Source organism: Neovison vison, chromosome 3, assembly GCF_020171115.1.
Source record: "Neovison vison isolate M4711 chromosome 3, ASM_NN_V1, whole genome shotgun sequence".
Classification (NCBI taxonomy): domain Eukaryota; kingdom Metazoa; phylum Chordata; class Mammalia; order Carnivora; family Mustelidae; genus Neogale; species Neogale vison.
The window spans coordinates 20,997,470-21,023,122 of record NC_058093.1 but is presented as its reverse complement, the minus strand read 5'-3'; the positions used below and the strand labels follow the sequence as shown (position 1 = coordinate 21,023,122).

The following is a 25,653-nucleotide window of genomic DNA, read 5'->3' as shown; positions in this document are numbered from 1 at the left end:
GAAGCAAGAATACAGTGCGCCATCCTAAGCAGATTCAAACTTAGAATTTTCACAAGTTCCATTCTACTCATGTTATCATGCGCACAGACAAATCAAAATAACATGGAACAGGAATAAGGACTTCCTTTGCTTTGGAAAACCAAGAAATGAGGAGATTTAAAATGCAGAAAAAAACATTTTTTTTTCATAGTAGCTAGTACACCTTCATTAGGCTTTAAGACACACTTCTGTTCATAACCTTAATACAGCCATATTTTTACTTTATAAAAATCAAGTCTCCCAGTAAAAACGGTATTTTACCACACTAATCTTTAAATTCCATCACTAAAAAGGTAGTTATACACACCAATTTCTAACCTCTTGGAACGTTCTGCAGAATAGATTTTAGTCACTGGAATGAACAGCTGCTCAGAAAAACAGCACTGCTTCAGCTGTGATAGGATTTGATAGTCAATATTCTTGTCTTCCAGTAAAAAAGAATTCATGAGCATAAACACTGGACTCCTTGTGGTTTCATCGATCAAGAGAACGTTTCTGAGCAGCTTCTGAGCAAACATTTCTTAACAGGTTGATCACAGATCTGGGGTCATCGCTCCTCATAATGGCACTGCCAGACACAATCATGTTAGCTCCTGCCTGGAAGAAGTAAACATTCAGGTTATGCTTCAAAGGAAGATGCACAGAGGCTTAAAACAGGATTTCTGGACTAGAGTATCTACCCTTGCACTGTCAGCACCTGAACATACGAAAGCTACCTAGAGACGACAGACTTAAGCAATCTAGTTCAATGAAGATAAAGTTGAAATACTTACCAAGTGAAGACACCAAGTTCTTTTTAAATGGGTTTATGAAATCACAGACTTGTGTGTGACCACCTTTAAAATAAGCAACACTGTTGCACCTTTGCTAATATTTAGAAAAAGCTGTAAAAACCTTTAATCCTCAATTCTATTAAGGTTACTCCAAAATATGCCAATGCTGACCCAGCTATTAAGAAAACAAAGTATCTTTTAATCTTTATGTAGTTGACCCTTGAACAATGCAGGGGTCAGGGGTACTGACCCGCCATGCAGTCAGAAATCCACGTGTAACTTTTGACTCCCCCAAATCTAACTACTAATCACCTCCTATTAACTGGCCTTACCAATATTAAACAGCTGATTCATAAATACTTTGTAATTTACATGTATTATGTACTATATTCTCATAATAAAGTAAGCTAAAGAAAAGAAAAATTGTTAAAAATTATAAGGAAAATACAATACTGTAAAAAAGGACCCATGCAGTTCAGACCCATGTTCTTCAAGAGTCAACAGTATATGAATTGGTAGACAATTACTGCTAAAATGTGAAACTATAAAATAACGGCAACATTAAATTTTCTCATTTTGATGTCAGAAAGAATGAAACACGTTTTAATGCATGCTTCACTGCATCCCACAAAGGCTTTGAAGGGTTTAAGAAAGACTTTTGAGATACTTCTTAATGTGGAAACCAAGAAATCACAGAGAAAAGCATATAAGGTAAGTCCAAATTTAGTTCTGAGCTCCCCGGATTTGACTCGAGGAGGAAAACCCAATCTGTCCTGTGATCTGCCTCCAGAACAAAGTACCAGGAAGCTATTGGGAGAGGCCCTGGAAGGGAGGAAAATTCCTCCCAAGAGACACTGTCATTCTGTGATACAGCACACTGCATCTCCAATGACAATTCTCATAAAAATGAAAACAAGCATTAGTTTTATAGGGTTACAGCGTGACATGTAAGCAGGAAAGCCCAGCAGCAAAAACACAGTTCAGTAAAAAGTGGTCAAAGGATATATGCTCACTAATTGTTTGGTCCACTCCTCTTTCGTAAATATCTCACAGCCAAGCTTTTGAGAAGTACCAGGCAGAAAAGGATGGCATTTATACAAAACACTCAAAGTGCAGATTAGAACAAGTCACTTAACAAAAATGGACCATATAAACTTTAATGGCCTGCAGTATTACCGAAGTGGCTGGCACCCCCCACCCCGTTTTTTAAAGGATCTATTTTTTAAAGAGAGAGCACGAGAAGGAGGGGCAGAAGGAGAGAGAGAGAATCTCAAGACGACTCCACACTGAGCGTGGAGCCCAACATGGGGCTTGATCCCACAACCCTGAGATCATTTGGCTGGCACCCTCTTATGAAACTGAGGGCCTAACCGGCTTGGCCAATTACTTGGGAAAACTCATCCCACCTCTACATAGAGAATCCTAACCCTAACGCTAACCCTAACCCTAACCTAGATTTCCACCAGAAACAGCTCTAGTCAGTTCTTGCAAGGGACAAACTAGTGACTAATACACCTCAGTTACACAAAATAACCATCTTTTCACCTTATAAGCAGGTATGTTTTCTTTCCATGTTTTGGAAAAATGTCTTACTCCAAGGCCTAGAACTTAATAATTTTGGAAAGGCTGGCATTAAGCATATTCTTTAAAAAAACAACAACAAAAAAACAAAACCCAGAAACAAAAACCGAAAAACTTCCTTCAGCATCACTCAGATAGCTGGGACTTACCTCTTAACGAACATGTAATTGAGAATATATCACTTACTGCTCTTCATTTTCATAGTTTTACATTTGAATAAGAAAAGTGCTCTTCCCAGAAAGAAAGGCAATTTAGGAAATGAAGGGGAAATCTCTTTGGCGCACAAGACAACATCCTACTAGACACATTGAAAGGAAACGGGTCTGGGTCACAACTACGGAGCAGTCTCACCTCTGCACATTTATGGATAGTGTCAGGGCCTACTCCACCATCGACTTCTATGTCCAAGGATGGGAACTGGGTCCTCAACCAATGAACCTAGATATACACGAAAAAATAAGTGACTCCTATGGTGGATACATGGGGTGGAAACAAAACCAAATAAACAAAAAATCAGAGAGCCATCATCAGCCGCTGCAACACAACTCCAAATATCTCACACAGTATTTATTTATTTGTTTACTTACTTATTTAGTTATTTTAAGTGATCTCTATACCCAACGGGGGGCTCGAACTCAGAACCCGGAGATCAAGAGCTGCATGCTTAGCCAGGTACCCCATCACAGAGATAACTTTGTATGAATACAAACGACAATTGGGGATACTTTCCTTTTCATATACTGAAACAAATTCAGTTTCATAAGAGCAAGGCTTGTTCTGTTTGGGAAACAGCATTCAGTCTGTCATGCCTTTGCAGTGAATATACCTCATGCCAATAAGACAAACACAAAATCCTCAATACGCAATGAAAAGAGATCTCCCAGGAGGTCTGAAGGCTACAAAGATAACAGCTTTGAAAGAAAATGTCAAGATGAAGATGTTAAATTTTTTCCTCATTTCCAAACCTCCATCTTTTAGGGCACCTGTCACACCATATTACAGTGACCTGTAGCCTCCCTCCCGCATCACCTTCAGAGCGAGACAGGTCTAAAATACACAAGTGGTTCAATGTACGCTTATTGAATGAGCACAAACAACAAAAGCCTCACCCCCAAATGAAAGAGTTTTTTACCTTTGGCATCATATCTTCCATGAATTTCTGCCCTCCAAACCCAGGTTCCACTGTCATAACCAAGGCCATATCTATCTGATTAGCCCATGGTGCCAAATACTCAACTGTGGTTCCCGGTTTGATGGCAAGGCCAACCTATAATAACAGAGACAAATTTGCTACATCACATTAGCAATTCTTTACATATAACTGTGTACATCAGACCCAGTAGAAGTATCTACTCTTAGAGAAGAGAAGAGACACAGACAGGGAATGCATAAATTATTCAGATTATAAGTACTTTTTTTAAAGTCAACAAGGCTACCCCAATGTAAATATTTCTAAAAGGCAGTCATTTTCAGGAAACATGAGTGGAATCTAGAAATCCTGTCTCCCAAACAAGTTATACTTAAACGCTGGTTTCTCAGCTGAAGAACAGCTGCCGCAGTCCAGTCTCGTCCGCCGATCGCTTCCTGTCTTCCACCCAAACTTCCACAGTGACAGCGAACAGTAGAGAACGTTACCGTCACTGCTGACTTCTCACCTTCATCCCATTCTCCCGAATGTCTTTAATCAACGCCCCTGGGTTCTCAGTAGCCTCAAGATGAAAGGTGTATTGATTGGCTCCCGCCACGGCCATTGGTTTGACCCACTGTTCCGGCCTGGACACCATCATGTGCATGTCTAGAAAGGAAAGACACAACTCCTAAATATTACTGAAAGGAAACTACCTGGCTCAGATAACTGAAGCCAGCCCACCGTTTTTGCTGCTTTGGATAATGAACTATTTGGCATTAAAGTAATTCTTAAATAATTACCCTTCTGTATAGCTAGACAGGGCTTTGGTTAAACTCACTTACAAAAAAACCCCTACATTTTTCCACCCAAAGCATATGGTGCTGTATATGACAAGAACTAGAACTCAGGAAACCTAGGTCCAGGAAATGCCACTCTAAAAAACTTTTAAAAAGTCCTATTATCTATGTAGACTTAGTTCCTCATCCATAAAATAAAAGAGCTAAATTAAAGGATTCTACCCATATCTTAATGGGGCACTTACTGCACCATTAACTACTCGAGGCCCCAGGGACAGGGCAAAAACAGATGGACAGAAGCCTTTGCTGACATGGGGCTTACATTCTTAGTAAGGGAGACACACCATAAAGAAAAGAAGCAAACACAGTACACACCGGGATGGGAGTTAATACAGCCAGTGTGGCCGGCTGCGGGGCCGGCAGGGAGGCCTGCAAGGGGGAGGGGAGAACAGATAAGGTCAAAGGGGCACAGGGTGAGTAGACTCAGGACAGAGCTCTGAAGCCACTGGGCTTTACTCTGAATGAGACGGGGGGACATGGTGGGATCTTGAGCAAAATGACAAGATCTCACGGAGAAGGCCACGGCAGTCACCCAGGGAAGCAAGGACGGCAGCAGCCACTGAGGCTGGGGAGAAGCAGCAGGCTTCTGGCTCTGCAGCACCGGCCGGCCAGCTGGAGTGGCCGTGGGCTACCATGGCGGCCGGTGAGGGGGCAGGGGCCAGGAAAGTGTGGGAGGAAACTGCAGGTCTGACCGCATCCTAACCAGAGAGCTCATCACAGAGACAGGCTGGGGAAACAGGGTGGCCTTCCGTAGGATCCTGACTTAAAACACAGGAGCAATTAACGAGAAGAAGGTGGCTTTAAAGAGGCTGAATCAAGAAATGCTGCTGTCAGGAAGAGAACAGTAAATATTCCTCTGCCAGATGGGTGTGCTAAGAAGAGTTGTCAGACTGTTTGTTTTTTGCTAGAGGACGCATACTTGATACAGCTGAGCTAGAGTGAAAAAAAAATATTTCTAGTATTCCAGAACTCGACTAAGACCATAAAATGCAATACTTTGAAAACTACCAGGAAAAAGAGAATACTGCTTGACAAATGAAGCCAAGGTTAAAGTTTGTATTTCCAAACTAACAAAAGTAACAAAAATAAAACCTAGATTATCATAGGTAAAACATTGTTTTTAAAGACAGACTCTATTTGGTGTTTATTTCTTTGGTTTCTAAACAATAAACACCAAGGGAAAAAAAAAATCATTCTGCTTTAAAATATCTAGTTTACTCGTTTCTTAAGTTACCAGACTGCTATGTTGTGCACTCTCCAGTTTGCAGGCCCCATGGACAGCCCTCACTGGACAATCTCCAGTGTTCAGAGAGCCATGGGTCAGTGGAACTGCCTATAGTTAATGTACTGAGGTCAGCAGTTCTCAAACATTCCGTCATCAGTCTTCCGTTAAGAATTACTGACGATTCCTGAAGTGCTGCTGATGTGGGCTATATTTATAAATATTTAAAATGTATTAGAGATTCAAACTCAGGGCACCTGGGTGGCTCAGTGGGTTAAAGCCTCTGCCTTCAGCTCAGGTCATGATCTCAGGGTCCTGGGATAGAGCCCCACATTGGGCTCTCTGCTCAGCGGGGAGCCTGCCTCCCCCTCTCTCCCTCTGCCTGTAATCTCTGTCTGTAAATAAATAAATGAAATTTTTAAAAAAATATTCAAACTCAGAAATTTTTAAGTGTCTACTTATTAATTCACTTAAAAATAATAAGCAATAATAAATCTATCACGTTAATATAAGAGTGACACTATTTTACACTTTTGTTAAGTTCCTACTATCTGGTCTGACAGAAGACCTCTCTATTCTCACATCTGCTCTGCATTCAGCAGGTTGCATTATGTTGTTTTATGTGAAGGGAAAAAAGTACACGGAAAAGGGAGGGGCACATTAATAGCCTTTTCAGACTAGTGCAGATATTCTTCTATTTCTACCCCAAAACTTGACAAGTAGGACTTTTATAAAGGTTAGCTGCAATGTGGCATCTGTAAACTCTCCCAGGGAACTGTCTGCACTTTGTTACACTGAAAGCCGTGGGCCTATCCTAATACACTCTGAATGGATCTTTTAAGTACCAGTTCACTGACTGACACAGATCTTCCAAAGAGAGACATTTCATTATATTCTATCAGAAAATCACACTTGTTAATATCACTACAGATTTTATCAGAACAGCTGTAAACAGCAGAAAGCTAATGACCTCACAGAGGCAGACACGAGTTTTTCAAAATTCCAATTTTCACTTGCAAGCTCTAACTTTATCAGTGGAAACAAAAATGAGGTATCTCCCTTGAAGTGACAGGCTAACTCAGTTATTTCAAAGAAAATGGCAGTAAGGTACCGGAGTCTGATAACCACAGATCATCTGCCGGCTGTTCATTCAAGTGAAAATAGTGTTGGTGAGAAAGGCGGCCAGTCAGTTCACAACTCAGGGTGGTGCAAGTGGTTTTCCTCGAGAAAACCATCATCACCCCGTATGCAGGAGAAATGCTTCCTATGTACTTCCCATTCTGCCACACAGAGTAGCAAAAGAAACTCACCTAAGTATCAAGATTTACTGTAGTTAATAATCAGTACTGATTCTTCAAGGATATTTACTATGAAATATCAAGGATATTACTATGATATTTACTATGAACAAGGATATTTACTATGAAGGCTGACGAAGAGTAACACAGAAACTCCTTGGATCGTTCAATACCATTGCTCTGATTCGGGCCACACAAACTCACCACCGCTTTTGTACTATCAGTATAAAAAATGGCAAATAACACTATCTTATGAAAACAGTGTTCACCTCCTGTTCCATCTGCAAGGGATTCCTGTGGGTGCTCAGACCATACCTGAAGACCACGGATTTAGATAGCCGCAAAACAAAAACAAGAACAAAAACACAAAACCAACAGATTTTCCCAATCACTTGATTGCTTAATGGTTATTTCTACTCAATACTGAGATTGAACAGTTCAGAACTTTAGCAGTTATACATGCAACTTGTGAATTATTTCTTAGAATATACACATGAATCAGTTACCCGACAACGGCCGAGATCCAAGAATTAAACAAAAAACACACTTCTTAATATAAGAAACAAAGGTCACAAACCCAAACATTAAAGCATTTGGAATCCATTCATCTTTACTGCAGACCCACTTCTAGACAGACTGATGAGAAGTTTATTGGCAAATAAACTAAGAGCAGAAAGAAAAAGCAGACTGCGTGTGGTCGTGTCAATAGGGTTGGTAAGACAGGCACACACACAGGAGACACAGACAGCAATGAGAAGTGATGCCAGGAGTCCAATAAAAGAGAAAAGGGAAAAAATAATTCATTTAAATCCATACAAAGCCAGATGCACAGGACTCTGCAGCCATCGCACAGCGGGCACAAACAAGGTTACTTATGGTATTCCCTCTGATATTCCTAAGGAAAAATTTTCTTGGTAAATTCATTTTTTAAAATGTAATTAAAAAGTTTAGATCATCAGAGGATTATATTCCATTATCTGAAAATTTCAAAATGGCGCATGTGCTAATCGAATACGGTTTCCCTTCTGCTACATAAACTGATAAGATATGTTTTCTTTCGTGCAAAGTCCATGGATACCATAAGGCTCTGCCCGAGAGACACTTCCACCAGGACAGCCACGGTCCACAAATGGCACCGTACAATGCAGTGGTCACCAGACTCATGTGGCTATCTGGAGCCTGCGATATGGTTAATGCCACCGAGAAGCTTCATCTTTCATTTCTTTTAATCTGAAGGAACTTAAATTTAAATAGCCACACGTGGCTAGTTACGACCATATAGGGCTGCACAGCTAGAATCCTTCATAAAATTGGTCCATAATCTACCAAAAAAAAAAAAAAAAATCTAAGTTTAAGCCACGGCTAACTTCGTTTAGAAGAGCAGTAACAACGTGAGGACTAAATCCATGTTCATGAGAAATAACTTCCAGGTTACTGGGTCTTCTTCAAAGTCTTAACTCACCTTATCCTACACCACCACAGTGGAGCATACACTGGCCCCACTTGCAGAAACTCCAATTTGCATGAAATAATTGGTTTCACTTCTAAATTCAGATGTAACAATTACACTAAACTCCGATTTTCTGTCTACGATTACCTTTAGGAAAGCCATAGTAAACGAAGTGGATTAAATTCCTGCTCTAAAGGAGTTTACAGTTAGATAAAAGTAATCTGACTGAAGGAAGTTCTAGAAAGAAAATTCAGAAGGTGATAGGGTAACTGGACAAAGGTTAATCCAGGATGGGGTGCTCAGAAAGGCCTCTCTGAGGAAATGCCAATAATTCAGGCCCAAAAGATAAGGCAGAGCCGGCCAAGTGAGCAGTGTTCCAGGCAAAGAGATCAGCGAAAACTGCCAAGGCCCTGAAGCAAGAAAGAGTCTGGCTTATTACAAACAGCCAATGGAGCCTCGGCACAAAGAGCAGGAGAAAGGGTTCAAGATGAGATTGGAAGCTGAGAAATAAACTGTCTCCTTTTCCTTTACTCAAGCAACACATCCGGCTTCCGACAGCACAACACCCACTTACCAAAGAAAGGATCCTGGCCTAGCTGCTTTCGGAGGCTTTCTACCACAGGGTGCCCAAAGGTGATGTTGGGAACAAAATGCCTATAAGACAAACAAAATCTTACTCTGAAAATGTTTTTGACTCAGTTTCTGTATTTATCTCAAATGTATTCTCATGGGGGTTAGGAGGATCATCCGTGATTGCAGTATTTTTCAATGCAGTATTTAACATCAACAGTATTAAACAATACCAAAAACATCTCGATAATTTCAGCTTTACAAAGGAGTTATTTCCTTGATAGGTCAACAAATCATAACAACGGCACAAGACTTAACTCTGTAATTCATCATCCAACAGGTAAAAATGGAAGGAAGACAATCAAAACCCAAAAGTTATGACTTGCCCAAGTCACACACTAGTTAGGAAGTTCTGGACTTTAACATGGGTCTCAAACCCTCATCTGTCACAGGATGCCTGTGGCTACTTCTAATCCACCTCTATCACAGGGCATTAAATGACAATTTAACATTTCTTAAAGATTATCAGCAAAGAAGCTTGATGTGTATATTAATAACCACCATTTCCGGAGGGTTTTCAACATGGCAGGTGTTGTACCTTCTTTCATTACATCTTCAGGACAGCTGTTCTATCTCCACCTGAAGAGCACAGGATAAATAACTTCCTTAAGTCACCCAGTTCATAATCTGTGGCAGCACAATTCAAACGAGGTCTTCCTCACAACCGACCCAAAGTCCACACCATAACCTACTTCAGGTAGTCCTTCTATAACTAGCTCACTACAGTGTTTAACAAAACTCCCTCTACACAAGGACAAGCCTGGGTTTTATACAGAAATACGGGAATTCCTGCCTACCTAGAGAAGCTTACCATCTCATTGGCAAGGGATGGCTAAGGCCTCAACAGAAGCCATGACCTTGCGGTCCCCGCTATTGGTGAGAGCCAACTCCTTTCCTATATCCAGGTGGCCCGTGCAACTGGAGCTCACCAAAGGACTGTGAATGTAAGTGATGGTGGCACTCCAGAACCCAGGAGGTTAAGAAGTATTCCTCTTTTGCTCTCACTTTACCTTCTGATCAGTAGAGAAACCCTGAGGGAATGGCAGAGTCACAAGATGGAAGGAGACGACGTCTCTGAATTTCTTCATGGAGGGACATTCCCACTCAACCGGGACAGGACCGAGAACAAGCTTTATAATATTAATCCACTCAACTCTGGGCTTTGTTGGTTAAAAGTAGTAGATATTACCCTACACGAGGATTGCAAGAAAAGCTAAACAAAAACTGGGCAATATGAAAGTAATATGGCACTTGAAAAGAGGGGAAGATCACAAGATTTACAGAGTAAAGAGAATTTGTAAAGGTGGGAAAAGAAATGAAGCAAAGGCAGAGATAAGCAAGTCATATTCAAAGAAGGAGAGGTGGTGGTCAGCTTGGCGAGCATGAGAAGAACAGGAGGCCAACTACGTCACGTTAAGCGTATCGGCCGCCAGGCTCAGTGGTTGTGGACTCCATCCTATGGTAAATGTGAGGGAAGGTTTTAAAGCCAGAAGCAGGCCCTTCTCAGAGCTGGGAGTTCGAGCACCACAGTGGGTGTAGAGATGACTTAAAATGATAATGATAATATTAAAGCAAGAAGCAAATAAAAAATAAAGTGCAAATAATGAAACAGGATGGTGGACCGGGCAGTCCACTGGAAGAAAGGACGAGGGTGTTGGAAAATGGCAAGAAGACAGATACACATGACAGGACTGTTAACTGATCAGATCTGTAGAGCTGAACAGAGAATACCCCATGATCAAGACCTTAAGCTTAGAGGACAGAGTAAGTGCTCATAAAAAAAATTAAGACTGACATGGGCCAGCCACCATTCTAAGCACGCTCCAAAAGTGAACTCATTAACACCACACGAGGGGGTAGGTACTCCTAATACCTGTACTTTATAGACAAGGAGAAGAGGCTCAAGGTCACACAGCCACTAAGTGCCAGAGGCAGGCATTAAACAGAGGCCATCTGGTTCCAAAGTTCAGGTTCTTAACGATTATACTCACCTGCCCATCTACAGACGACTAACCAAAAAAAAAAAAAAAGTTCAGGGGAGGAGGAGAGGTCAGGAATCAGGACACCTCTGAGAGGGACCGGGTAAGGTGGACACCGGGTAAGTAGGGACACCTGCGAACACTGTGGTCCTTGGAGGCTGGCTGTCCAGTACTTAGGAAATCATTCTAGTGTTCACTTAAGAGCAGTGACCGCCTGCGCTACAGGTAAGATGCTTACTGTGTTTACTTAGAACTTGGAGGTGAGGACCAGGGAAGCAGACAGTGAGGCTTATTGGATATTATACGACTCTGGGACAGAAGATTTGGATTTTGTTCCCTGTTCTTGTAATTTGCTGCATGGTCTTGGAAGGGCTTTTGTTGCCTCAACTTTAGGCTGCCTTTATAACCAGAAGAGATGTTACTTTCACATATATCTAAACACACACATCTTGAGAAAAACAGGAGGAAAAAAGCAAATATACCTTTAATTTATGGGGAAACAAGAATAAAATATTACCTAAAACTACTGATCCTCAAATGGTAGGACTAACTGCACTGATGACCACAGCTATACACTGGGTTCACCTCGGCCACTCGAAGGACAGAAACCTACCGACACCCTCAGAAGAAACAAAAGGCTTATGGTTAAGCCGAAACAAAAAAGGCAACAAACCCAAGCATGGAAGTCAGGGGGTCCTAATCTGCCTGACAACAGTAACCCTGGGCGCACCCCTCACGAAAGTATCTACCGGCCCTCCTCCAACCCTACGACACCAAAGAGGACCTGAGAATCTAAATTCTCGACAGATTCCCCTGGGAGTTCTTAGACTAGCTTGGAAAATACCAAATTACTTTACTATCATGAAAAGAAATCTCATCAAGGAAGCCTGCTTCCTTGATTGTCTTTTTTCCCTTTAAAGGTACGTTCTAAAGTCTGCAAAGAAGAAAACACAATAAAAAAGTATCTTCCCCGCCCCCCACCCAAGAGACTTACTGAGATTAAGCTATAATTGGTTTCCAACACAGGAATACAATTATTTTCTCTTTCATCACGTATCATCATGAACCTTAAACTTTGTTTGTAACTGTCATACCATCGATTTCAGACAGATAAAACCTTTACCAGATCTCCCAGCAAGGCTAAGATGGGAAAAAGATGACTAAGGCTGATCTAAAATGTAGCAAGACTGTAACCAGAAAACATTTCCTTAGAATCAGGAAACACAACTTCATGTGCCTACAGGGGCTGGCAGAAAACATGGAGGAGCACAACAGGGCAGATGGGGAGAGGAGACAAATGAAGAACATCCACGAGCCCAGCTAACGGTGGCGGCCATTCAGCTCCGGCCCACTGTGGCCTCATGAGGCTGGGGACCCACTACAGGCAAATCTCTGGATGTCTGTCAAAGGTCAGCAACCCAGTACTAATATGAAATCTCCCCAATTTTAAATCCTGGTGACCAATTTAGAAACTGCGTAATTCCTCTGTTCCTACACTTAGGACCAGCACATTTCTGGTCACTGCCGGTCATGACAGGTGTATATGCATCCTAATTTTCTTTTCTAGAGAACTCACCTGTCCTTCATTTCAAGTATCCAACCATACTAGTGCACCGCCCCCACCCCCACTGCCTCAGTATTCCCAAAACTCATTCCTGACTTTCAAGATGAAGACATTCAGTTTTAATTAGTAGAGAAACTGGGGGCTTCCGAGAGAAACAGGTGCATCCCAATTGTAATACTGGAGATTTTTTTTAAAGGGACCAGGAAAACGAAAAGCATGAAGGCAATCTCTGGAGGGAAGGTAAGTTGTGGCTGGCCACTTTGGATAAGGGAATCCAGACCCCCACTTTCATACACCTGGTCTAAGAAACCAGCCAGCTTTGCCTCTTCTGGTAGGACACCAGGAAGAGGCGGACCATCCCTAAATTAGTTTCCACTTCTGCAAAGGGGTATAAAAATACCTCTTAGCTCAAAAAGTTGTGAATGTTAAAAGGGAAAGGGCTTTAAAATGGTGTTTGGAGGATTTAATTTTGTCAAACCAAGAGGTTACTTGGTAAGGCATCAATAAAAAACAAATAATTTTATCTTAATAAGCTCCAGGTTTGCCATAGGACTGGGAGGGGACAAAAGTGATTCACTTAGAAAAGCCTCTATTGGGTTATGGACATTGGGGAGGGTATGTGCTTTTGGGTAGGTTGGAAGGGGAGGTGAACCATGAGAGACTATGGACTCTGAAAAACAACTGAGGGGGTTGAAGTGGCGGGGGGGTGGGAGGTTGGGGTACCAGGTGGTGGGTATTGTAGAGGGCACGGCTTGCATGGAGCACTGGGTGTGATGAAAAAATAATGAATACTGTTTTTCTGAAAATAAATAAATTGGAAAAGAAAAAAAAAAAAAAAAAAAGAAAAGCCTCTATTATGACAGAACCAATCATTCATTCAGCCAATTATAACTAAGCCTGTCATGGTGCTTTACCTGAGGAGAACTGAGGTGAGCCAAAGAGACCCTGCTTTCAGGGAGTTTATAGCGTAGCAGCAGAGACGTGAAAAAATAACAAAAATAAGTCTATAGTTACTCTTTGAGGAAAAAGAATATGTTACTCGTTCTCTACAAGCTCAGTTCCCACAGAAGACAATAGTTTCTGAGACAACACAAGCTGTTGCCTGTTCTAATCCTGGCTCCTCCATTTCCTAACTAGGAGACCTCAGACAGGTGACCTGACCTCCTTATTTCCAATTCCCCACTGTCCCATGCTGATGCCAATAACAGTACCACCTCATAAGGTTGTGTGAGTTAAACTACAAAGAGCATCAGAACAGAAATAGTTAAGTGTTCAAAAATATTAGCTACTACTGTTATCATTAATATTCCTAATATTCCTAACCTGTGAACAGAAACAGATTTTTTCCAGTTATTTAAACATGGTACAAAACTTATTTAAAAACCAAACCGCTTTGCCTCTTAAAAAGACTACACACGTACACTTTGTAGCCCGCTCTATCCTGAGGTAGGTATCTCCGACACAAAATTGTGTCCTGGACATGAAGTACACACTCCATTCAGTTACATGTAAAAGTTCAGAACTTTCCAGAAAAGCAGAATTATGTCTATGATAGTGCAACAAAAATCAAGTTTTTGTGAGAGATAATACTTACTAATCTCACACACTCAGCCTAGAATTCTTGGTGTTCTAAGACCAAGATTTCGCCATTACCAGTTGGGATACTGATAAATGAAGGAGATGCAAAAGGGAAACAACAGATTTAACCAGACAGAACAAAGGAAGACAAAACTCTTGTAACAGGAGTGACATTAAAAACAAAAGGAAGTCACTGATCGTCTTTTGTAAATAACACAAATTTCCAAATTTGCATGTGATCACACAGGAGGAGTTTCACCTATTTAAAATAAATTTATTTTTCTGCCCCAAGCCAAGGTAATGGCTGTTATCCAGGCTAGTTATCAGCCAGGCTCAAAAAAACTACTTGGCGAGCCCAAGAAAACACAATTTGCAACTCTGTCACAATGTTGTGTAATCCTGAGAGAGTCCTACTGTTTTCTCTAGGTTCATTTCCACATTTTACAGCCAACTTGAAGAAACTAGCATCATCCTGATTCTGAACAGTATTAGGTGCTGTAACTACAGTGCTTAAAAATTACTTACAAAAAACTGACCTCCCTGAAGCGCAGGGTGCCTGAAGAGAAAATAAACAGGAAAATCAAAATTCAAACAATGAAACAACTAATAATTACAGAGAATTTACTGTATGCCAGGCACTGTGTGCTTTACGTGTTAGCTCATTTCATCTTCCAAAGCTGCCTAAGCCGTACGTTCTATCATCACTCCCATTTCTCACAGAATGAAACTGAAGCTCAATGAGGTTAAGTGGCTTGACCCAGGGGATCCATCCCACGGCAGAACTCGGGCAATCGGGCCACCTCACTACAGGCGCCGAGCTCTTGGTCGTTACCCAAACCTGTCTCCCCAGCTTTGCCACTAACTAGCTATATGAACTTGGGCAAGTCATGCCTATCCCCTTGGGCCTCAGTTTCTCTAACTGAAAATGAGAGACGTGTCCTGGAGGTTTACGACTGCGACCCGCTCCCAAGGGCGGGGAGACCACACGTTACGTGGGGGGAGGGGAAAAGGTGGAGGTTTGGGACGCTGTCGCAGCCCAAGATTCCGCCTCGGGTCCGCTCCAGGAAGGGCCTTCAGGACTCTCACCCCAGTCCCTTTTTCAGTACCGCGTTTCGAGGGACGCGCTCCGCGGTACAGGGAAGCCGTGCACCCAACAGGCACTCAATAAAGGTGCGCCGAGCCCGCCCCGCGCGGCAACCCTGACCCGAGCCCCGCGGAGTTACCCGTCCATTACATCCAGGTGCAAATAATCGGCCCCAGAGTCCAGCATCCGGAGACACTCGGCCCCCAAATTGGCCAAATCGCTGTTAAGGATGGACGGGCCAATCTTGCAGCCAGACGCCATGGTGCTGATTCCCCAGAGCAAGTTACCCACGAGTCCCCCGGTAAGGCGAAAGTGTTGCCCCGATTGGCTGCGCAGTTTTAGCCCCTTCCCGGTAGAGTCTTCCGGACTCTACCGGAAGCAGCTGCCCGCGGGGAGGAAGTCCCGCCTCCCCGGGGGTCGGGGCTGTCCGCCCAGGGATTTGGGGGCGGGGCCTCTCCTGGAGGCCTGTTCTTTTTTTTGACCTTCCTTCTGGCCGTATAAGCGTTTTAGATTTCCCAGTCCTCACAGAATTTGAGGAGTTTGTAGATTTTTTGATTTACATCCTCTGCAGTTCCCTTTCCCCGGCTCTTGTTCTCACTTCACTTTTTGCTTCCCTATAGTTTGCATCTGCGCTGCTTTCCTCTCCTCTCCAGCTCTTGTGCTTGCCTTTAAACCATGAGAGACTATGGACTCTGAAAAACAATCTGAGGGGTTTGAAGTGGCGGGGGGGGGGGGGGAGGTTGGGGTACCAGGTGGTGGACATTATAGAGGGCACGGCTTGCATGGAGCACTGGGTGTGGTGAAAAAATAATGAATAATGTTTTTCTGAAAATAAATAAATTGGAAAAAAAAATACACAACAAAGGGGGCGCCTGGGTGGCTCAGTGGGTTGAGGTCTCTGCCTTCGGCTCCGGTGGTGATCCCGGGGTTCTGGGATCCACTCTCTGCTCTGCGGGGAGCCCGCTTTCCCCTCTCTCTCTGCCTGCCTCTCTGCTACTTGTGATCTCTGTCTGTCAAATAAATAGAATCTTAAAAAAAAACAAAAAACAAAAAACATACACAACAAAGGGGGCTGCCTGGGTGGCTCAGTGGGTTAAGCTCTGCCTTCAGCTCAGGTCATGATCTCAGGGGCCTGGGATCCAGTCCCGCATCGGGCTCTCTGCTGGGCAGGGAGCCTGCTTCTTCCTCCCTCTCTCTCTCTCTTTCTCTCTCCCTCTCTGCCTACTTGTGATCTCTGTCAAATGGATAAAATCTTAAAAAAAAAAAAAAACCACCACAACAAAGGGGCGCCTGGGTGGCTCAGTAGGTTAAGCATCTGCCTTGCTAAGGTCCTGATCCCAGGTTCCAGCCCAGAGTTTGAGCTCCCTGCTCAGCCAGAGGTCTGCTTCTCCCTCGGCCTCCCCATCCCCCACAGGGTTGTGCTCTCTCGCTCATGGTCTCTAATAAATAAAATCCTTTCTTCTCATCTCTGTCCCCTTGAACTCCTCTGAAGAGGGGAAGGAGTCAGATTTAGGGCAGAGTCCTCTCCCTTCCAAGTGCTAACTAGGTAACCTGGCAGTCACTCCCCCCTGCTTCCTAATTCTCATCTGTTAGGATCCTACCAGTCTTTAGGGTTGTTACAAGGATTAGATAAGAGAATCCAGGTAAGGCAGCCAGCTTGTGATATCGTGCTCAGTACAAAATGTGGTGGTTATTATTACTATTCTTCTGGGCTTCCAGCCCTCATCCTTACCTAGTTTTTCCCTCTCAGTAATTCGGTGACAAATTGTAATACATTTATTTATTATCCAGACACAATCTGGAAGAGGGTAAGAGTGTCTATTTCTCTGATAAATGTGTCTAGGGTCATTGTGTCAGGACCAGACGAAATTAAACCACTTGAGCGGGGGGGAGATTTAGCAAGAGCATACCTTAGATTGTAGGGTATGGGCACTTCTACTCTATACAAAAGGCAGCTGATGGTAACTTGGCTTCCATGGTGGTTCTGGCCACATTCAGAGGGCAACCAGTTTGTTCCTGTTCCTCCCAGGAAATCTACCAGTTTTTCCAGTATGTCACAATCTGAGCAGAGAAATCAAGCTGGGTATCCATTTCCCCAAGTGGCCCATCCTGCTTTATTTGGAAGGATATTGGTGGAAAGCTTGAGTAAAATGGAACTCCACCGGAGCTGGAGGGAAGAAGTGGAGAGTGTCTAAGTGAAACGTGACTTAGAGCCAGACTGTGGGGGTTAAAAAGAGACAAGGCACACCCACGCAAACTGAACACTTTTCTGAATGAGCTAACCTATTCCCTATGTCAAGAAATGAGAAATGAAACTTAATTAGGCATCTTGAATGTTTTTAGCTTTATTATATTATATGTGCATATTCAAACACAGAGGTCTTAATATCTTTCATAAATATCTTTCATAAACGTTTCAGTATTTATTCATATGCATTTTTTTCCATGCTCTTTGGTCATTCAGTATTCATAACAGACTTCAAAGTCATCTGAGGGAAGTTGGCTGTGTAATCAATCTTTCGTTTTTACCTATAAAATGGCTAATAAAGGATTTGCATCCTGCAGTCACAGTGGCTATTGAAAAATATGGAGGTACATTGATCTGTAATGCTAAACGATCCTGAAATAATAGAAGCAAATTTGTCGTAAGCTTTTCCAAATACATTCTGCCCTTGTTTTTATTGTCCTGAGTGTCAAACCAAACTTTGTTTCTGAAATGCTGCAGTTTAGACCCACTAAAGTAATGAGGAAGTGGGACTTTCTGCTCACTGCCAAGACAAGGCCATGGAATTGGAAGTGTGAGGTCATAGGGCAACAGCATAACTCGGTGTGATAGCAGCAAATTCCAGAGACTTCATAAAGTATCCTGTATAACTTGAGGAAGGGTATTTAGTTTGCCTTTTGGACTATAATTCCATTTATCACCCTTTTTCCCTGTTGGTCCCTTTAAATACCCTCGTCTCATCTTAGATGGGCTTAGAGCTAGGCAGTAGTAGAGTGAAGAATGTTCTTCACTGACTAAAGGGACAGATACTAAAGAAAGGAGGAGATGTCACCCTGCCTAATGTTCTCTTGCAGGCCTGAAAGAGCACGCCAGTTAGTACCAGCCTGTACAACAGGCCCTAACCAGACAGCCAAACACCATATCCTTTTTTTTTTAACCTTCACTATTGTCATGCCCAATTATGCCTTTTGATACTGTGGTTCTCAGTGACTTGTCCCAATGCACTCAATAACTCAGTTTCCTTTTTGGAAAAAATCAAAAACTTATCTAATAGAATTATAAAAAGCAGCAAATACTGAAAAATGAAAGTAAAATGTTTTGTTATAGAAAATGCTGTATCCAGGATTTGAACTGCTTTAATTGAGTCCAAGTAGTATAAATCTATACCCACTATAATGGGTGATACATGTTTATTCCGAGGTCTCTCAAAAGATAATTTCAGAAGAAGCAACCTCTTGGTTCAGTCCAATTTTTTATACATGGGTGGTCGATACCTGTGTTGATTTTCCTTTAAATAAGATAAATATCATTAAGCATCAAAACTTAAGAAATAATCTAGTATGACCAATCTGTATTTATCATATACAATAATTTTTAGTCATATACTCAATAATATTTTCATTACAAAAAATTGTTATCTTGAATTTTTTTCTGATCTTCCCCAACTGTTTTTTTTTTAAATAGTTATTCTTTCAAAGTCCAGGTAACAGTACTCCTGAGAATACATCTTGAGACAATCTTATGCACATACATATAAATACTTTATCAATTACACATAAACATTCAACACATTACATTCAACACATTTAAGGGCACCTTAAAGGGAACAGATGCACACATCTGCAAAACCTCAGTAGTCCCAGTATGAAAACATTCCCACTCTATAAGGCCCTGTTTCTCAGAGTGGAGGCTTTTTTTGCAAGGTGCAACAACTTAGCTTATTAAAAATGTTTCCAACAGACTTCCATAACACTAGAGCGGAGGAGTCAGGCTGAAAGGCAGACAGGCCAGTATCATCATGTTCAAAACAGCCCAGTACTTTCTAAGTACACATAAAGTTATTTAGAATTCTCAGATATTCAACAATCTTCCTTGACCCCTTTACTTTTTAAATATTTGATACAATTATACGTGGAGAATTTGGATCAAGAATCAAAAAACTGGAACAAAGTGCACACATATATAGAGACTCATATAGCCCAGACACTCGTAATTACCAAACATAAGGCCTCTAACACTAATTGAGCAGCATAATTTTTAACAGGCAAAATACATCAGCTTAGAAAGAATCATAAAACCACTTTAGATGTATATTTCTGCACTTGAAAATTAATTCAGCATTAAGTAGATATTCTGAAAATTGTGTAAAACATTAAAGGAGGCCATACACCACCTCTATTTTCTCAAGCTTTAGATTTGAAATTTTTCATTTTGTCCGTTATCTTTAACGCACAGATATCTTTCATTCTCTCAGTAAATGGGATCAAACCCCCAAATTCTATTTGAAAGTATAAATCACAATCTAAGCAATACCTATTTAATAAGCAATTCTGACAGAAAAAATAACTTTCCTTTGTGATTTGGGTGACTTCGGCAGGTCTTCTCTCTTTATAAACATACTTTTCATAGTCAACATAGTTGAAGTTGAAGCATACAGAATGTGTTTTCAGTTCATTGCAATGTAATCAAAAGCTGTAACTTTAACTGGAGTACTAGAAAAATGCACGTGGGCATACACACGTGCGCGCGCACACACACACACACACACACACACGTGCATACATACCCCACACCAATTTAGGTACATATATGGATTTTTATAAGTTTAGTAGTTATGTAACAGTTTTCTAATGTAAACTGTTAAAATTTTGAAATTCGGTTTTGAACTATATGATGCCAAGCCCTACTACAGGATTAGTAACACTCTAGATAAGGCCTCATGAGCCTTCTAAGTTTTATGCTTTTCTTGACATTAAATACACAAGCTGACTGTCTATGAAGAGATTGCTCACTTTATAATTTTTCCTCATAAACGTAGATGTCTAAAGGATCATAGGAAATTTGTTAACATTGAGAAGAAGTTATTTTATTGAACCAACTCTAACAATAACCTTAATATCTGAAAATATGCCCTCAAGGGCAGGCACAGGATACTGAATCATATCTTCCAATCTGGCATTAACGTGGTCGTGGCTAGAAGTAGGAATACCATCTCTTTCTAGCTATTATATTTACATTTAGTTTTCATCATAGTATTGGCTGTTTAGGTTCTTAATTCAAAATTATGTCTGATTCTTTTTCAGAATATTTTCTGTCTAATGTGGTTGTGAAATGGAATGATCTTAGGGCATTAGCATTTTGATTTACAACATGCAATGTAAATGGTGGTTGAAAAATAAATATTGAAAAATCCACAGCTTTAAAAATAGTAATTTTTTTTCCTTCTTGTAAATGGCTGTATTGTTGATCAAAGCAAAAATGGCTGCAGGCTCATTTATTAGTCTTCTCAAACTAATATTTTCCTTATTGATAATTTTTATGTAAATTGCTATTCATACAGCCACCTGATTTAACACTTTTGAAACTATAAAAATAAACATTTGCATGAGATGTATAACGTGAGTAATCTCAAAAATTGCATTCTCTTTAGAACATATAATTTGTCAAGATTCCTAAGTAAGCAGCTCCATAATAGTATATATTTTTAACTGCTCAAGGCTTCTTGAATCATAAACATTGTGCAGTGAAATGGCTCTTTCCTCTTAGTCTTCCCTGGTTTTTATGGTCTTCACACAACCAAATTATCTTAGCCATTGATTTTTTTAAAGATGTTTATGAAACGTGCGCATTAGCAGCAAAATCTACTGAGATTTGTGTCACCCGTTGGATGTAAAGTGCTGTGTTTTCATCTTTTCCAAGCGAAAGTGTTCACCTTTTAGCAAAGCGATCCCTCCTACATCTTGTCTACACCAGCCACTCTTAACAAGATATGCAATTAAACATGAGACTCATCTAGGTCTCCGTCAGTCTCCCCCAGCTCGGTGGGCGTAAGCGTGAACTGGCTGGACAGCAAGGGGTTCTCCATGCCGTGTTCCTCGCTGATGTGAAGGACGGTGTCTCCGTGCTGTAGGAGGATGGATGTCTCAAGGCCTGTGAATTCATCCGGGTCTGAGAGTTGCTCAGAGAGGGGGCCGTGGGCTGGAGCACCTTGTACTTCTGCGTCCTCCTTCTTTTCTCCTTCTTCGGCGGGGAGGGGCTCACTCTGTCATCAAAAGGATCATGGAAAGGCAGGATAAGTGGGAGGGAAGAGGATCAAAAATGTCATTGTCTACCTGAAGCTGGGCAAGGATGCACACGGCCAGTCCCAGCTCTAGCTTCGGCATATGCAAGCTTATACGAATCCTTTAGCCATATGGGAGTTCTTATATGGACCCCTTCCACCTTGCAAGCCTGTTTCCTAAGCTTCAGCATGACTGTATCTTTTTGCCCTGCTTACCTTGGAGACTGTGAGGATAAAAGGAGATGATGATGTTACAAGGCTTGCTAACCATTAAACACTCTACGAACGTGTGTAGTAATATTGCCCCTTAGCTTTCTTTAAGTGTCACTGGGAAGAACATGGGGCCTATGGGAATTTGTTTATAAAAATTGGAAGAAGAAAAAAAAATCAAAACAACAAGAATAATATCAAAAAGATGAGGAAAAAGATTGGAATAGAGGATTCCTCTCATTTCATAGGATAGAGACAGCTATTTACAAGGTTCCAAAGGGGAAATTTATTTTCCTTTTATATTAAACTATCTTTCAACAGGTGTCATATGGTTTTCAATGGTTATTTTAGGTGCAAAATATTTTCTTTTGGGTTTTTCATAACAAAAAATCCCAAGATTTCTCTTATTCCTTCTTAAGTAGATATATTCCTGACCATATGCATGCTCTTGTTCATGACAACAGGACTGTTGTCCGTCTGGGTAACAAAAGGTTATTGACCCAGACTTCTACTAAATGGGATAAATTTGCATATCCACGTTGTTCCTAGGCACACTGTATGCAGGGGGCAAGCCTCGCCTGTGTCTTTAGAGCCCTCACCTGCCTGGGAGACAGGCTGTGAAGATCAGCAACTACAATGGCAGGGGAAGACGTGAGGACTGGTTTGCCCATTCCTTCCGGCTTCTTGGATGGGGCTGGACTGCAACCTTGTGGCTGGCCTGTGGCGGGAAGTGTTTCTGGAAGGGTGGCAGCTGGCTCCGGCTGAGCCTCAATGAAGGTCACAGAACGTTTCTGGTCCGCTGTAGGTCAGAAGCAAAGCAGTAAATAGGGAAAAAAAAATATATATATATATATTGTCCAGGGCTTCATAATTAGCTTTAACCTGGCTTTTCTTTTTAAAGACACTGCTGGCTTATTAATAAAGAAGAGCATATTTGACTACTATGTATATGTTTTGATTTCACCTTCTTACAAAGAGTAGAATTTGGGTAGAAAAAATCATTTTTACATAAATGGCTTAAACAAGATTTCCATCGAGCATTAGGTGAACTGGGTCATCGCTCATAACAACAGCCACCAACAAGACGTAAAAGTTCCTATCATTCATTTCTTTGTCTTCAGTAAGACATATAACAAACTCGGTTCCTGACTTGGGTAAAGAAAACACAACCTGGTAGAATCAAATCACATAGCATTCGTGGTTTACACTGGACTCTTCCATTTCCCTAGACTTACGGGATCGCGCTAGGGTAGGAAAGGTGAAAAGAAGGAAAGGCACTAAAGTGGCCTGGGAAACTTCTTCCCTAATACCGAGCATGAGCTCCAGGTCTGCAGACCTTCCTGACTGAGTTCCATGACACGGAGTCAATGATAGAGTCAGAAGGGACACAGGAGGCCTCACCAGATGGCTTCGTTTTAGGTGGAATACTCCTGCGAGTGGTTGACAGCCGAGCCCCGTGGCGGTTTTTGGGTTCAGTCTGTGTCTTCTGACGTGACAGTAGAGGACGTCTTAGCTAAAGAGAATAGGCAGAATAAAGCTGGCAAGAGGCTCTAACTGCCTGGGAGGAAGCTGTGTTCAGAGAATTCTGACTCTGGTGTATTCTTTCCTTTAAGGGTTTCCGTGGATACCTGTATTCGTAGCTGATAAAATAAACTTCTTTCTGTATATGGAACACTGAGTATTTGAATCTGGCATTCCCTTTAACCAATTCTATCTTCCAATTATTAGCTCTTTATGTATCCATTAATTAACATAATTTAAAATAGTCATTGTGATAATTTCAGGATACAAAATTAATAAGTATTGCTTATCGATCAGCTTTTGCTCATCTAAAAGTTGTAGCTAACCGCATGCTAACTCTCAAGGGGAGGTTGTTGAAAAAATTTCAGATGCTGAGAAAGTGTCTGGTATGCAAATGTTGGGAAGCTCCAATCGAAGCGACTGTACAAAGTCTCATTTAAATTTGTATGTAGAAAATAGAGGGACCCCATCTGAGGAAATCTGCAAAGATGATCTTTACTTTGAGTTTGATTTTAACCTGAATCATTAATCTTGAAATGAAGAAGAAAGGTCTACTGGGTCTATGCCTCTATAGAGAAACAGGTCTTACACCAACTTCCTAACAAATCTTCCTTGCTCAGAATGTTTGGTTGGGAAAGAAAGTTTCTGGACAGGGGACAAAGAGAATTAGAGGCCTGCTTATGCAGCTAAGGAATCAGCTTTAGCAGTAAGAAGACTCAAAACTAAAATAGAAGCCAAACTCTCCGCTTGCCCAAGTACTTACGTTTTAAAGTTGCTCTGTACTGCTTATTTCAGGCGGGGAGAAGGCAAAATACGATCTTCATATACGTGGGCATTACAAATTAACTAGAGCTTCCATTTCATAGGGTGACTCTCCTGCCCTTTCTGGGTCTGCTTACCTGCCTCAGGCCCCTCTTCCTCCCCAACGGCTGCTGAATGAGGAGGTTCTGTTGGCCAGGTTCACTCTGGACACTTGCCACCCTGTCAAGCATCAACAGTGTTAGTGGACCGCAGACAGGGTACAGACGACCATCCTCGGGTGGGTGTTAGCCCAAACCACTTCTATGAAACAGTCACTTCAAAGATACCATTATCTTTGAAGGAAGTTTGGGAAGGTATCCCTGGGATGAAAGATTTCAAGGATTTGGGAGGGAGGACGAGGCCTCGTAGCCCCAAGCTGCCAAAATTGAGATTTTGTTTTTAGTCACTGATGCCATGTCTATCATCCAACAAAATATTGGTTTGATCACACCCCTGGTTTGGAAGCCACCAAAAGGTTAAAGATGTCACATTCTAATCTCAATTTTTTTTTTTTTCCAAGGGGGAAGGGAAAAGGTGGTGACAAACAAACACAAACAACTCTATCACATGAATGGGAACACCTTGGTTAAAATTTCAATTTAAATGAAAATAGATGGACAGATATCAAACACATCAGACACAGAATCCATTTGGGTGAAGGGGCACATTCAACACATGTTTGCAGCCTGAAGTCTCTGTGACTACTGAGTAAGTGAATAGTCACATGGGTAGACAATTAAATGTTTTTAGGAAAAGATTTTAGATTTAGAAGGCCGGCAAAATAATCAAGCTATCAGAAGAACTCAGAAACTTATCAATCGAGTAGCTGCATTCAAACACATTGTGCAATTTATAAAAAACAAAAAGCTGCTCCCCCCAAATTTACTGTGTATGCGTGTATTTTATATGCAAAAATGATTCCTGACCGTGGTGGTTACTTCAGTGTTGGGTGAGGCTGAAAATACTCTCGTGGGCGCATGATCCGTTTTCATTCTGCATGCATGCATAATAGGCATTTATAATGGGAACGGCGGTGGAGAGAAGAAATGTTTTGTGCCCCAGAGAACACTGTAACCCAATGGATGATGCCATTGTGCTTATTTGGTTAATGGGCAATTAATTTCTGTTTTGCCTTTGCAAAAGGAGAGCCATCTACAAATTGTCTTTAGAGTAAAATATTCCACAGAGGAATCCAGAGTCAGCAACGGTCCAGGAAAAAGAAAGACTCTATTCATTCCTTTCCATTAAAAAAAAAAAAAAAAAAAAAAAAAAAAAAAAGAGCTATCTAAAATATCTAATTGTAGTTGTAGAGAAAGAAATTGGTGGCAGGATAGACAATCAGATGTTTTCCCTGTTATGTTAACAACTGGTTAACCGTCACGTGGGTGACAGTCATATCTGTCATTTTTTTAAAAAGTCTTACTCATATATCCACTAGAAGAAAATCAACGATTCCCAAATGGAGTATATCAAAGTTTTTATGAAATAAGGATGTCATTATATCATAATTATACCATTTGGGATACACAGTACAAAATTCCATAAAGAGTCCCCCAAACAGATGCTTTTTAAACTTTCTTGTTCTCCTTAATATCAAGTTCAAAAGATCAATATACATTATTTTTATACACATGTGACCTTCCTATGAAGATG

The 25,653-nt window shown here is 41.3% G+C and overlaps 2 protein-coding genes across 17 annotated transcripts in view; both read right to left on the bottom strand.

Moving 5' to 3' along the window:
- Positions 1-162: 162 nt before the first annotated feature.
- Positions 163-15,553, bottom strand: RPE (ribulose-5-phosphate-3-epimerase). Of its 3 annotated transcripts, XM_044241512.1 has the most exons (7): positions 15,324-15,407; positions 14,626-14,656; positions 8,924-9,003; positions 4,049-4,188; positions 3,526-3,660; positions 2,745-2,831; positions 163-636 (listed from the first exon to the last, which is right to left on the bottom strand). In XM_044241512.1, exons 4-7 carry the CDS (start codon positions 4,184-4,186, stop codon positions 514-516), a joined length of 483 nt encoding a protein of 160 aa, XP_044097447.1. In that variant the 5' UTR covers positions 4,187-4,188; positions 8,924-9,003; positions 14,626-14,656; positions 15,324-15,407; the 3' UTR covers positions 163-513. The 3 variants fall into 3 exon arrangements, with proteins under 3 accessions (XP_044097447.1, XP_044097446.1, XP_044097448.1); XM_044241511.1 differs by lacking the exon at positions 14,626-14,656 and having other exon boundaries at positions 15,324-15,553; XM_044241513.1 differs by lacking the exon at positions 8,924-9,003 and having other exon boundaries at positions 15,324-15,401.
- A 1,951-nt stretch (positions 15,554-17,504) lies between these two features.
- Positions 17,505-25,653, bottom strand: part of UNC80 (unc-80 homolog, NALCN channel complex subunit) — a 223,950-nt gene continuing 215,801 nt past the window's right edge. For all 14 annotated transcript variants that reach the window (XM_044241491.1, XM_044241501.1, XM_044241499.1 and 11 more), the window contains 4 exons: positions 24,099-24,180; positions 23,080-23,191; positions 22,278-22,477; positions 17,505-21,450 (listed from right to left, as the gene is read on the bottom strand). In XM_044241491.1, the coding sequence (XP_044097426.1) occupies positions 21,184-21,450; positions 22,278-22,477; positions 23,080-23,191; positions 24,099-24,180 (661 nt within the window). In that variant the 3' untranslated portion in view covers positions 17,505-21,183. The remainder of the gene's footprint in view (positions 21,451-22,277; positions 22,478-23,079; positions 23,192-24,098; positions 24,181-25,653) is intronic.